The following is a 12405-nucleotide window of genomic DNA, read 5'->3' as shown; positions in this document are numbered from 1 at the left end:
CTTTTTTTGAAAGGGGTGTTTTTATAAGAAGGTTGTTTTTAGATTTGTAGGTAAATGGCGACAAGACTTAAAAGTAATGAACAGTAGAAACAACTAGATAGGATGCATACAAACACCTCATAATACACACCTCATCTTTGGTGAAGTTTTTATAAGTAAACTCGACGTGTTTCAGCGTTTGGTTGTAATATTCTTCGTAGGAACATCGGTCTATCTTCTTTGGATCTGAAATTTTTTAAAGGACTTACTTTAAATAACATAACCCTTAAAATGAAGAGTTTTTTTAAATATCGCGATATTGTCAGCTTATGGGTACAAGTAAGTATCTTCTTGGTAACTGAAGTAAAAAGCGAACGTTTGGTTTTAGAGCCTAAAAGAAATTAATCAAAAGTTGTACAATGTACATTCAACGGATTGTCATAATAACAGTCCCGATCTAAGCATTTAAATATATATATTTTTTTATCATGTTTTCTTTATACTTACAGTCGTGCCTGCACTGGTTCTCCACGTAGAACGTGTAGTAGTTGGCAACCCTGTAGGACTCCGGCTCGGTGAACTTGTCTTCGGCGTTGAGGATGCAGTTGCCCAGTGAGGAGTCGGAGACTTTGACAGCGTCGGCGTCCAGGGCGCCTTCGGGGCTTACCCATTGCGCCGACCTGGGAAAAAGTCGGCTTACTTATAACTGTAGGGCCAAAGCATACGACAGTGTTGACAGAAAGACACTTTATAAGGTTTTGCGTTACTTCAAAGTAACGCAAAATTAGTAAATATATTAATTGTCGCTACCAAAGTAAGCATGAGGATAAGGGTAAGGGAGAGGATCGAGCTGTGAGAAAAGCGTATGTGGGGCACCTGGGTGGAAAACGTCCATCCGGGGATCCCATCAGATACCGCTGGAGTGACGAACCCCTCCACCTTCCCGTCCGTCCTTGAAGTACCCAATTGGCGTGAAGTGGCATAGAATAGGACAGAGTGGCGTTCTCTTGTGTTAGAAGCCAAGATCCTTTTTGGGTCACTGAGCCAGTGAAGTAAGTAAGTAAGGCTGACCAGTAATACATGATCTCGCGCCATATGGCGAAATTTCACTGGAACTACACTACCTAACTAAATTACTATGGAAGGTGGAGGTAAGGAATGGAATACCAAAAAAGTGTCATCAAAAAACCTTAAATAGGTGGCGCTACAATACCTATAATACTTGAAAAAAAAACAAATCATAGACAGCGCACTTCACTCCGTCAATAACGCCTATGTTCTTAGCTACTCTAGTGCTACTCTGGAGAGATTTAGAACTATTATCTATAACTGACAACTGGACACTTTTGCATCAGTTCTACCTATGAAGATTGCATTCCTTACCTTCCATATAAATGACTAACTAAATTTTTCATACTAAACTGAACTGTCACCCTAAACATGAGAATAACAGCGCCCTCTTGACAATGTTCATATATTCCTGTTTTTATAACTGCTGGCCCACGACTTATTTGAGGCGGTTGAAGCAAAGTTATTCAGGCTTGACTGAGTGCGTGTGATTAAGTGAAGTAATTAAAACGTAAATAGGTACTAACTTATAAAAGATTAAGCGCACTTAAACCTAAACTTAGTATGACATGTTGGATATTTACAGTTGTGATAAGAATAAATTAAAGAGGTTTACATTACAAATAGGTAATAAAAGAACTTTTAATAAAAAAAAAAAGATGAGTCGCATTTCTTATTATGATTCAGAAATTGCTTACTAACGATATCGATAACACTTGAGTCGATATTGAATTAATCACTAGCACGTAGCACGGGTATGTTTTTGCCCCCGAATAACCGGAGTATGATGAGAAAAATACTGAAGCGCTGTTTTTTTTTTAGTTTATTTATTCACTATTAATTTTTGAAACAAGGTTTAACACAATAAGCCACTATTGAAAACCTCTAGGGTTTATGTAATAGTTGGCGAGATCGCGCGGAGCGATTCGCGTTTGCTTAAATACTATTAATACATACTTAGTTATATTTTCCTGTCGAAGCTGTTATTGTATCTATCGTTTAAATATCGACCTTATGTATGAGACAGTATAATCAATTTACAACGACAGCTCTTACAGGTGATCAGTAAACTTAATTTATCTTTAAACAATTATCTCTGTACTTATATCTAATATACATTACTCTGGGCTTAGGTAGTATTTTTTTAGTAATGTCATACATTTGACATGGTTTCCTTCAGTGTTAATGAGATTATACAGTAAGTTCTTACGTAAGGTGTTTAGTGTATGTGGGAGTAGAAAATCAGTTAATCGGCTGAATTAGCTGTTGGTTCGGGCTTACGATGGTAACTGACCAACACTCTGACATACAACGTCACACAAGAGTCATTATAGGGCCAATGACCTATACTGGCATCTAACTGCCTAGGATTTGCTATTTAGGATCTACCTATACAGCGTGTATTTTTGATATTAACACATAATCAAAGGGCAGTTAGTTTAGGCTGTAATAAACACACTTTCATAGGTTTTATAAAAAGCGGCCAAGTGCGAGTCGGACTCGCGCATGAAGGGTTCCGTACCATTTAAGACGTATTAAAAAAAATCTACTTGCTAGATCTTGTTCAACATTTTACCACTTTGGACACACATTTTACCACTTTGGAACCGCGCAAACTATTCAGTTTAGAAAAAAATGATGTTAGGAACCTAAATATCATTTTTGAAGATCTATCCATAGATACCCCACACGTATGGGTTTGATGAAATTTTTTTTGTTTAATTTATTGACGTATTAAAAAAAACTACTCACTAGATCTCGTTCAAACCAATTTTCGGTGGAAGTTTGCATGGTAATGTATATCATATATTTTTTTTAGATTTTTCATTCTGTTATTTTAAAAGTTACAGGAGGGGGGACACACATTTTTTCACTTTGGAAGTGTCTCTCGCGCAAACTATTCAGTTTAGAAAAAAAATGATATTAGAAACCTAAATATCATTTTTGAAGACCTATCCCTAGATACCCCACACGTATGGGTTTGATGAAAAAAAAAAAAAATGTTTATGACGTATTAAAAAAAACTACTTACTAGATCTCGTTCGAACCAATTTTCGGTGGAAGTTTGCATGGCAATGTATATCATATATTTTTTTCAAATTTTTCGTTCTGTTATTTTAGAAGTTACGGGGGGGGGGGGGGACACTTTTTACCACTTTGGAAGTGTCTCTCGCGCAAACTTTTCAGTTTAAAAAAAAATGATATTAGAAACCTATCCATAGATACCCCACACGTATGGGTTTGATGAAAAAAGATTTTTTGAGTTTCAGTTCTAAGTATGGGGAACCCCCAAAATTTATTGTTTTTTTTCTATTTTTGTGTAAACATCATAATGCGGTTCATAGAATACATCTACTTACCAAGTTTGAACAGTATAGCTTTTATAGTTTCGGAAAAAAGTGGCTGTGACAGAATCGGACAGACAGACGGACATGACGAATCTATAAGGGTTCCGTTTTTTGCCATTTGGCTACGGAACCCTAAAAATGGACGACTTATTTTTTCATACAAAATAATTCAGCAAGCAATGTATCACTACTTTGTTTTAACTCAAAACGTCTCATTAATGACGCGGCGGCGTCACAAATGTCAATAGTGATCATGATGTACGACATACATTGCCGCTCGAAAAAATTTCAAAAAATAATTGTGCTCTGGTAATGAAGACTAAACTAAAAAAAACTTTCAGAATTTTTTTATAGCACTAAAACCTACGACTAGTTTAAGTTTGAGGTTATATCAAAAATACACACTGTATAGTTTTTTTAACTTAGTACAAAGCATTCGTTCACATATTTATTTCTTCGATTGTACTGTATCAAATCTTAGTGATCTCAGCACAGTTGTACCAGGAACAATGGTATAAGATTGTCATTCAGATAAATGCATATATAGATTAAAACGGTTCCACGGTTATTATTAACCTTATCATGATTATACTATACATGTAAATATGTACCTACCACGTGAGTTTTTACTTCCTGCATACAGGGTGAACTGTTGCATCTGCAATAATGTACGAGGTGAATAAATATGTCATAATGAGCAACTTTTACTATGGGACTCAGGGCCGGATTTAGGGGAGGGCAACCGGGGCTACTGCCCCGGGCCTCCACAAAAGAGGGTCTCCACAATAGAGAATTCGGTAAATTTACCATTTTATTTGGAAAAAATTTGGGGCTAGGGGGCCTCCACTCCTCTATTGCCCGAGGCCTCCAGACCTCTAAATCCGGCATTGATGGGACCAAACCTGAAATCGCGAAAAAAAATTACTCTGCCATATAAAATGTGAAGGTAGTCAGACAAAATGTAATCAGCCAATTTTTTTCGCGATTTCGTGGTTGGTCCCGTAGTAAAAGTGGCTCATTATGATTATTCCTATATATTCACCCCGTAAATTATTGCAGGTGACTAAATAAACACCCTGTATAATATATATATTATATGAAGCATACCTATCTACTTTTCTTAGAAGATAGAATAAAAGGAAAGGGAAACAAAATAAGTAAGTATATTTTTCCTTGTCTTTCTCTACAGAAAGTTTCGTAGAAAAGCATAGATTTAATGAAGATCGTTCCTTTTATTTCTGTGTTTCTTCCATTTCCAGATATATCTGATAACCCATTATGTATATACTTGACTTGAACCCTATAAATTTGATGATTACTAACCTGTAGAGCTGTTCCGCCCTTGTGCCCAGGACGAGTGCGTAGCATTCCCGCGCCGTGGTGTTCAGGACCACCTTTATATTGCTTTCGGAATGCAAATGATACCCCGGCGTGGCTTCCACGGCCCACCAGCGCTCTGCGCAGCCCTCGGGCACTGGGGTATATAAACATAATATTAAGAACGTTAACAGAGCATACATTTCGTGTCTTGAAGTTAAGTTCAGGATAGGTAGCTTAAGTTCTTAATTTGCTTCAGATGTACAGATGTACAAAAGTGTGGACATTTTTACTGCACCAATACTTATATAATATGTTATTTTTTGAATTTCGTAAAAAGAAAATGCCAATTATGTATTTAAAATTTCAGTTTCTATTCTACATATCGTCCTAAACTTCCACGTCTTTGTCCGGGAGCCCGATTCTGATTTAACAATTGGTTATGATTTTGTACTGGTTTTGATAAGACCCTGATGGTCGCATACACTGTTTGGTGTATGTGAAATAAAGTGAAAGTCGTGAGTAAGATGCGCGCCACTCGTGAAGACGATGGTCAAAGGCGTATCAAAACCAATTCAACCCTAAACAAATTGTTATATCTGAATAGGCCTTTGGACGTATTTCTTATTGTTACCATAGTGACATTGCTCGTGGGAATGCGCAACTACCAAGCCAGCACTCGCTGGCAGCGCGCCAGAAACGCTCTACCTGCGACCATTGCAACAAGTCTACTCACATATCGCACAGATCTTCTTGAAGTAAGCTACATCGTTGTCCGGTCGAAGTATTTCTTCTGTTTGCGCAGCGACGCCGTGACAGTGTCCACGTGAATAGGCGACCACAACGCCAGCACACACTGGCAGCTCGCGGCAGCGCGCCAGGCAAGCTCCTGCCAGCGACTGCCAATAATTGAAACAATCGAGAAATTACACTTTTAGGTCTGTAGGCAGTTTAGAGCAGCGGAGCTGGGAGTATTTCTTAGAGGGTTACATTTTAAAAGAACAGCCGAAGATATTATCGATGCTCTTGTTTGCTGTTGAAGCGATAAGGGCTACAAATCTTTCATAAATTCACGGTGCGGTAATTTTATGGCGCATCGTAAATGCGCCGTGCCGTACCGAGTTCTTGACTATAAAATTCTCTTCTTGGTCACTGGCCACTGAAGAATTAGTGTAACTAAATATTATAGGGACATTCTTACACGAATCGACTTAGTCCCACGTCCCACGGTAAGCCAAGAAGGCTTGTGAAGTGGGTAATCAGACATCGATATATATAATATACAAATACCTACATAAAAAAACATCCATGACTCAGGAATAAAACATTAATTGCATGTAAAAATACGCAAGTAGTATAACGGGTTAGCACTGATTGACTAACACATTATTTTCTCGCGGATTAGCAAAGTAATATTTCTTGCTTTAATGAGCATGGATTTCCGCAAAGTAACGCCTGATTCTATTAATTATCAGGAATAAATGTCTGTGCTCATCACACAAATAAATACCCTTACCGGGATTCGAACCCAGGACCTGCGGCTTCATAGGCAGGGTCACTACCCACTAAGCAAGACCGGTCGTCAATTACCTCTTCTTCACCGCTTGCCGCGTACACGAAGACTGGCGCAGCCTGCTCCGGGCTCGCGGCCGACCAGCGAGCAAAGCTCAGTTCCTGTCCATTGCGGCACTGCCCACTGCCCTCTGAAACAAAAAAATAAAAGGGTGTTAATGCACCACTTATAGAGCACACTGACGCTGACTACTGATTGGTTAAAACAAACACGAGTAGGCATATGGCGGTATTGGCGGTCAGCGGCAGCGTCGAGCATTCCGTGGTCCTTGGGCAAAAGTGGCAATTCGATCGTGGCATGTTTTCCCCTAGGTCGTGTATTGGATTTTGGGATTTTAAGTGATAAAGCAAAGCAGAACCTTACACTTTTTGGCCAGAATAAAATAACTTGATACACGTGTTTCCATTAACATCACTGACTTAAGATGATACTTTCACTAATATGTGTTAAATGGCGGCATCGTTTCGAGCGATGGCGTCACAACCTTTAGCCGATGCCCGGTGAGACGGCGCCACTTTTTGATATTTAACACATATCAGTGAAAGAATAAGGATCAAAATCAAATGGCGTTCTAAAAGTCGAAATGTGGGAGTAAATTTACTGTGGCTACAAAGAAAAAAAAATGGCGTTCTAAAAGTCGAAAGGTGGCAGTAAATTTACTGTGGCTACAAAGTTTTCTTCGACAATTCACCTCTATTTCAAATTCTCTTTGGTATTAGTAGGTTAGTTACGTCCTTTTAGTCTAATCTAGCTTAGGTACCTACCTATTATGCTTGTGGATTCCGTTACCAAAATGGGAACCTTCTAATTTCGCCATTCTTGTCCGTGTGTCCGTATGTCACAGTCATTTCACCCCTAATAACTTTCAAACCGTAAATCCAAAATGTATTCGAGTCGGACCAAGCTAACTCTGTATGGAATTTGCAATGAAAAAGTGTGGCCATGTCATAATTAATGTCAATTTTTTATGAAAATATGACGTTTATAATGACACTCCCACCCTTTGTTCTGTCTGTGCAAAGTAAGCTTAGACGGACTCTAATTGAACCCAAAAAGTTTTTGGCAAAAATTAATTTTTGGTACAAGCTTTTATCGCTAACTGTACTTTTATTTCCATAAGCAACTAATACTCATCGAGACAATTCTAAAAACCACAAACACAATTAGGTTAAATTGTTCTATCACAGAGTTCCTAAGGCCACCTCCTGTCTCCATCATCAGATCATCTCGATGGTACCATAATATTGCATTGTCACCCGACTTACATATGTATGCAAATTTTCAGCTTCTTCGGAAACCGGGAAGTGGGTCAAATTTAATTTGCAAGATTTGATTACAGACCGACACAGACAACGGGACAGCTGAAACTAAATGAAAGATAGTAAAAATAGGTGGACTCCGGAGACTTGGCCAACCAGGTGGGAGGCTTGAGGAGGATTTTGTAAAAAAGGTTCACAATCAAAATATTACCGCCAAAGACAGCAGTTTTATACGACGGAACCCGCTATTGAGTGTGCGTAGTCTGACAGCCGCTTGGCCGTCATTTTAAAATAAATATTATTTTCATGCAAACTGGCTAAGAACCAGTTTGCATAAAATTATCCTAAAAGCGCTAGACAGAAGTTATGTACATAAGTAATTAAAATTCAGAATTAGCTTTAAATGTCGTCACCACCAGTCCTACTCGAGATCGCCAACATTTCGCAGGATTTTGGGTAGTAATAATTTTGGATCAAACGAGCCCGAAGGTGAGCTTATACTTAATACTTTAAAATATTATATTTGTGTGTGTGTGAATGCATATATTAACATAACCATATCTACCTACAGCATATTAGTTATTATCTTTTACTAATCTAAAATACAATCAATATTTAGGAGCTCACGTAACATAGGTACGAGTAGGTACAGGATTCGTAAATACCTTTTAGTTTAATTTTAATTGAGTGTTTGTGGTGTGATATACTGTAGCCCCAACACCAAAGTGCTCAACATTTTGGTTTTAGATTATTTTAGGGTTCGTAGCCAAAATGGCAAAAACGGAGCCCTTATAATTCCGTCATGTCCGTCTGTCTGTTTGTTTTTAAAGTATTAGATAAATTTTAACGAAATTTGGAACGTGGATGCAAGAGTATTTTGTGAGCCGCTACTTAGTTAAGTTAAAATTAATATAAAAATATAAATTTATGCGGGGCACTAAAAGCCTGAGATTCGCTCTTTTTCTTGAATGGAACCCTCCATTTCGATTTTTTTTACTTTTTCCTTTTTAGTTATCTTGTAATCCTTGCTCAATTTACAAATATGCAGCCTCGCAGTGGCTGGGCATCACCCATACACACCCGTTGAGCAAGTTGACCCCTATTTTTTCTTTCACCCGTGATCTTACTAATTGACGCCCACTGACGCACACAATCACACATAGATAGGTCTAGAATAGCACTTTGAATGAAATAGACTTCGTTTTTCAAAAAAAGTATGATTACCGTTTTTTCTCATGATTACATTTCAATTGTACAGATGAAGGTGCTCGGCATATTGGCTGTATGCCTGCTGTCCCTGTTCGTCATGGCCCCACTGGTCAAAACCGAAAAAGACAGAAACTTCACCGTGAACGCAGCTAAATGTCCCGAGGGCCAAGCATGGATGATCAACAAGTGTGTATATTGGCACACACTTTTCCGTTAAGCGCTTGATACTAGTGACAAAGGGTTAGGAGGTTATTCATAAAACTAATAGCAACCTCTTATAAACCTCTGTTTAATTTTGTCTCTTTCTAACATACAGAAATATCACGTTAAGGGATAATTATCAACGGTTTTCATGTATCAATTATGCAGTCATTAATTGATTTATGGTGTTATTCATACACCTCTAAGGGTTATTATTATTAATTAAGAAAAGTGTATACAGACTCTTGTTTGTATAGATAATTTTATATAAGTATACTAGTTTTAAGTTTTTAGTTAGTAAGTTTTGAAGGGTTAAGGCACCTGAGACTAAGGCCTTACTGCGAAAACCGCCTCTCTAACGCTCTTCCTTATTCCTGCCCGCGTAGCCAACGTGCCAAGCGTTAACGCTCCCTAGCGAACGAAACGCAACTGTCACTGTCGCACTAATATGGAAGACTGAAAGAGAGAGATGGCTACCATACGCTACCGAGCGTTAACGATTGACACGTTGGCTACGCGGGCTGTTATAGAGAGGCAAATAATTAAATATCGATTTTCTCGGTCTCATTACTCACATTTTAAGACGCAACGCACCCTAACACGACAAATATCGGTACTTCTGCCGGTTTGTGTGCATTGCGTCATTTGCCTCTACTTTCTGAGCTTCACTCACATCACAACAAATCAACATTTGTTGATTGTTGCATCTGTTTGACAAGGTTCAAAGGTCGTCCTCATGATGTTTCACAATGGGTATATATTTATATATGTATGTATTTATATTATGTATCATATTATTTATGTACGTATAATTTTATATAGGTAATATTGTGATATTTTTTTTTGTCATTTTACTCTGTATTCTGACCCTGCACCAATTATGATCTTTCGGTTTGGCTCATGGTTGACTGGTAGAGAATGCCTTCTGGCATTAAGTCCGCCATTTGTAATCTTAATGTATTGTGCAATAAAGTTTAAATAAAAAAAAAACATTTCAGCAATGTATCAAAAATCGCATGCAATTTGATGTAAGATCTGTAAAGCTCTTAAGGATTACATTAGGTACAGTCAGTAAAACTATTATCTTTTCCTACTCCTCTACTGTTATCTGTCATTTATGCATTCATTAACAGGAATATAAGAACATACATAAAAGGTTTCAAGAAAAGTCTATATTGTCTATTCCTCATAAAAGCTCTTGTGCTTTTAATCGCTATAACGTTACTGCGATTAATGGCTTTGGCTACCAACCTAACAAAACCAAAACGAATACAGTGTTAAACTAAGTGCATTGCTGCCAACGTACAAAATATTCATTTGGTTGCATAGTAAAAATAATTACTTCATAAGTCAGAACACGCATGTGACACCCGTAATATAGCAACACCCATAGACTACGAAGACCGCTTAGCGTTGCTTGTTAGTCTCCGTAGGCTACGGTGGCCAAAATTGAGAAAAAACTGTCCAAAAATTTAATTTAGCAAGTAGCAAGTACCAGGGCCTCATGAGTTACGAGGTGTCGCTGACCGGCCGGCCGCCGCCCGGGCGGGCCGGGCGCGTAACAAGGTATACTCGCGCGTCTTGGCTATATACTTTTGCTGTAATTTGTTTACCTAAATTAAGATTTATTTTTGTTGACTCGTAGGAAAAATATTGTATGCAACGTTGTATAAGTAGGTCAAAAATGCTCGTGGCGTATTCCTTTACAATGTTCGCCTACGCCGTCGGCTCCGGCTCACATTGTAACTCACGCCACTCGCCTTTTTTGACCCTTCTTATACAACTGTTGCATAAAATACTATAACACCCCTGCATACATGGTTGCAAAGCTAATAGTTTTGCAAATCATACCTATATGTGGGCGTATGTGCTCGGGTAGGGCGCACTTTGCAATTTGGTTATCTCTCCGTACTTATATACATGGCTTATTTGTATGCTTGATATAAATATAGTGTTTTAATAATCCTATTGTTTCATTTTATAAATTAAGTTGTTTGAATGATATCTCCAAATAACATTAGTAACTAGTGTCGCGAATTAGTTATTTGTTTCACAAGGGGGCAAAGTTATTGTTTAACCGCTCGTGCTAATATTGATACCCGAGCACTCTTCACTTCTTAGACGGCTAGATTCCAAAATTGAACGACGAGCGTAGCGAGTGGTTCGAGAAGTGGAAGATTCCACTTGCGAGGGTTTCAAGGCACGAGGGTTAAAAAAAACTTTGCCTCCGAGTGAAACACAACGCGAGGAAACTACAAACTGTGAAATACCAAAAAAATCTAATCAAAATGAACGTAATAAAAAAAAATATCATTTAAAATCATTACTTAAAAGTCAATTCTACTAGCTAACATAAGGAAAGAACTCAAAATTTGCATCTGATTACTTTGCCCACATGTGGATAAAGTGCAACTTTCTCATTAGTTTTTGAACAATCACGAGGGCAAGTTGGTGTGGTGAAAAATAAATTGTTTTATTAATACAATTTTTCAGTTAAAGAATTACATCTTGGACAGGGAATTTCTCGTTTCACACATAGGTAGATAAAGTTCTGCTGTCATATCTGTCTAAGATGTAGATATAATAAATTATTAAAGTGAAAACTTCTTTAGCGGCGCTGTGCTTTTTTTGTGATGGGAAAATTATTTAATTTTCGAATTGTTACAAGTGGATGTTATTATTATTATTTTACTATGAAAAATTTAGCCACGGTTTTATTTTCTTAATTTTTCTATACTGATTTATTTTATGTAAATTTTTGCATGTCGTGTCTTCGACTGAATACTGACACTTATATGTAAAACCTTTTCTGTTATCATCTTGTACCATACGTATTCTGGCAAATAAAGAAATTCTATTCTATTCTATTCTATAAAAAATGTTAAACTCGCGTCAGGTCACGTGACCGTCAGATTGAAAATTCGTAAGACGGACACGTGACATCATGGTGACGTGAACATTGAATGTCATCGAAGCCTCATTCAAGTGTGACATTTTATTTTCTTCATAATCAAAGTGCTGTCATAACGGTTAAGAGGTTTAATCTTTGTTATTGTGTTGTATTGTATCTTTGTGTTGTTGGGTGTCCATGATTGTAGATACTAAAATTTTTCCTTACCAAAAAGTTAAATAACGGAAAAGAAGCGTGATTGTTTTACTTAATATGATGGTGAATGAGTCCTCAACATTTACTGATTGTGTAGGCTGTAGTCCTGCTCACGTCTCATGAATTACTCTGTATATGTTATATATTAACACTAATTTTCGCATTTCGAAATATCTTCCATGCTCAAATTTATTTACGTAGGTATAATAGAGAATTATCTCTTTTTATAAAACTGCTACTCAATTTCTCCAAAATATCAAAAAATGCACAACGTTAATATTCAAGTTTTCACTTCTGCCGGCACTCCCGGATTGCAACCCGATTCTTTTTCATTAAATTATTCAT

At 37.5% G+C, this 12405-nt stretch overlaps 1 protein-coding gene and 2 long non-coding RNA genes across 3 annotated transcripts in view; 1 reads left to right on the top strand and 2 right to left on the bottom strand.

The window, feature by feature from the left end:
* The window catches only part of LOC133515476 (uncharacterized), a 45287-nt gene that overhangs the window by 17541 nt on the left and 15341 nt on the right, over window positions 1–12405 (bottom strand). The gene's annotated exons all lie outside the window — the stretch shown is intronic.
* LOC133515455 (uncharacterized) overlaps window positions 1–12405 on the bottom strand; it is a 28412-nt gene that overhangs the window by 6783 nt on the left and 9224 nt on the right. The window contains exons 2-6 of the mRNA XM_061848005.1: window positions 6303–6415; window positions 5449–5611; window positions 4719–4869; window positions 487–659; window positions 131–225 (exon numbers count right to left, since the gene is read on the bottom strand). Coding sequence (XP_061703989.1) covers window positions 131–225; window positions 487–659; window positions 4719–4869; window positions 5449–5611; window positions 6303–6415 — 695 coding nt within the window. The remainder of the gene's footprint in view (window positions 1–130; window positions 226–486; window positions 660–4718; window positions 4870–5448; window positions 5612–6302; window positions 6416–12405) is intronic.
* LOC133515474 (uncharacterized) lies at window positions 7772–8981 on the top strand. Its single transcript, XR_009799027.1, has 2 exons — window positions 7772–8033; window positions 8803–8981. It is a non-coding gene; the product is annotated as an uncharacterized LOC133515474 (long non-coding RNA).

The sequence above is a fragment of the Cydia pomonella genome, chromosome 2, assembly GCF_033807575.1.
Source record: "Cydia pomonella isolate Wapato2018A chromosome 2, ilCydPomo1, whole genome shotgun sequence".
Lineage (NCBI taxonomy): Eukaryota > Metazoa > Arthropoda > Insecta > Lepidoptera > Tortricidae > Cydia > Cydia pomonella.
The sequence above is the reverse complement of the archived record's forward strand: the minus strand, read 5'-3'. Positions and strand labels throughout refer to the sequence as shown.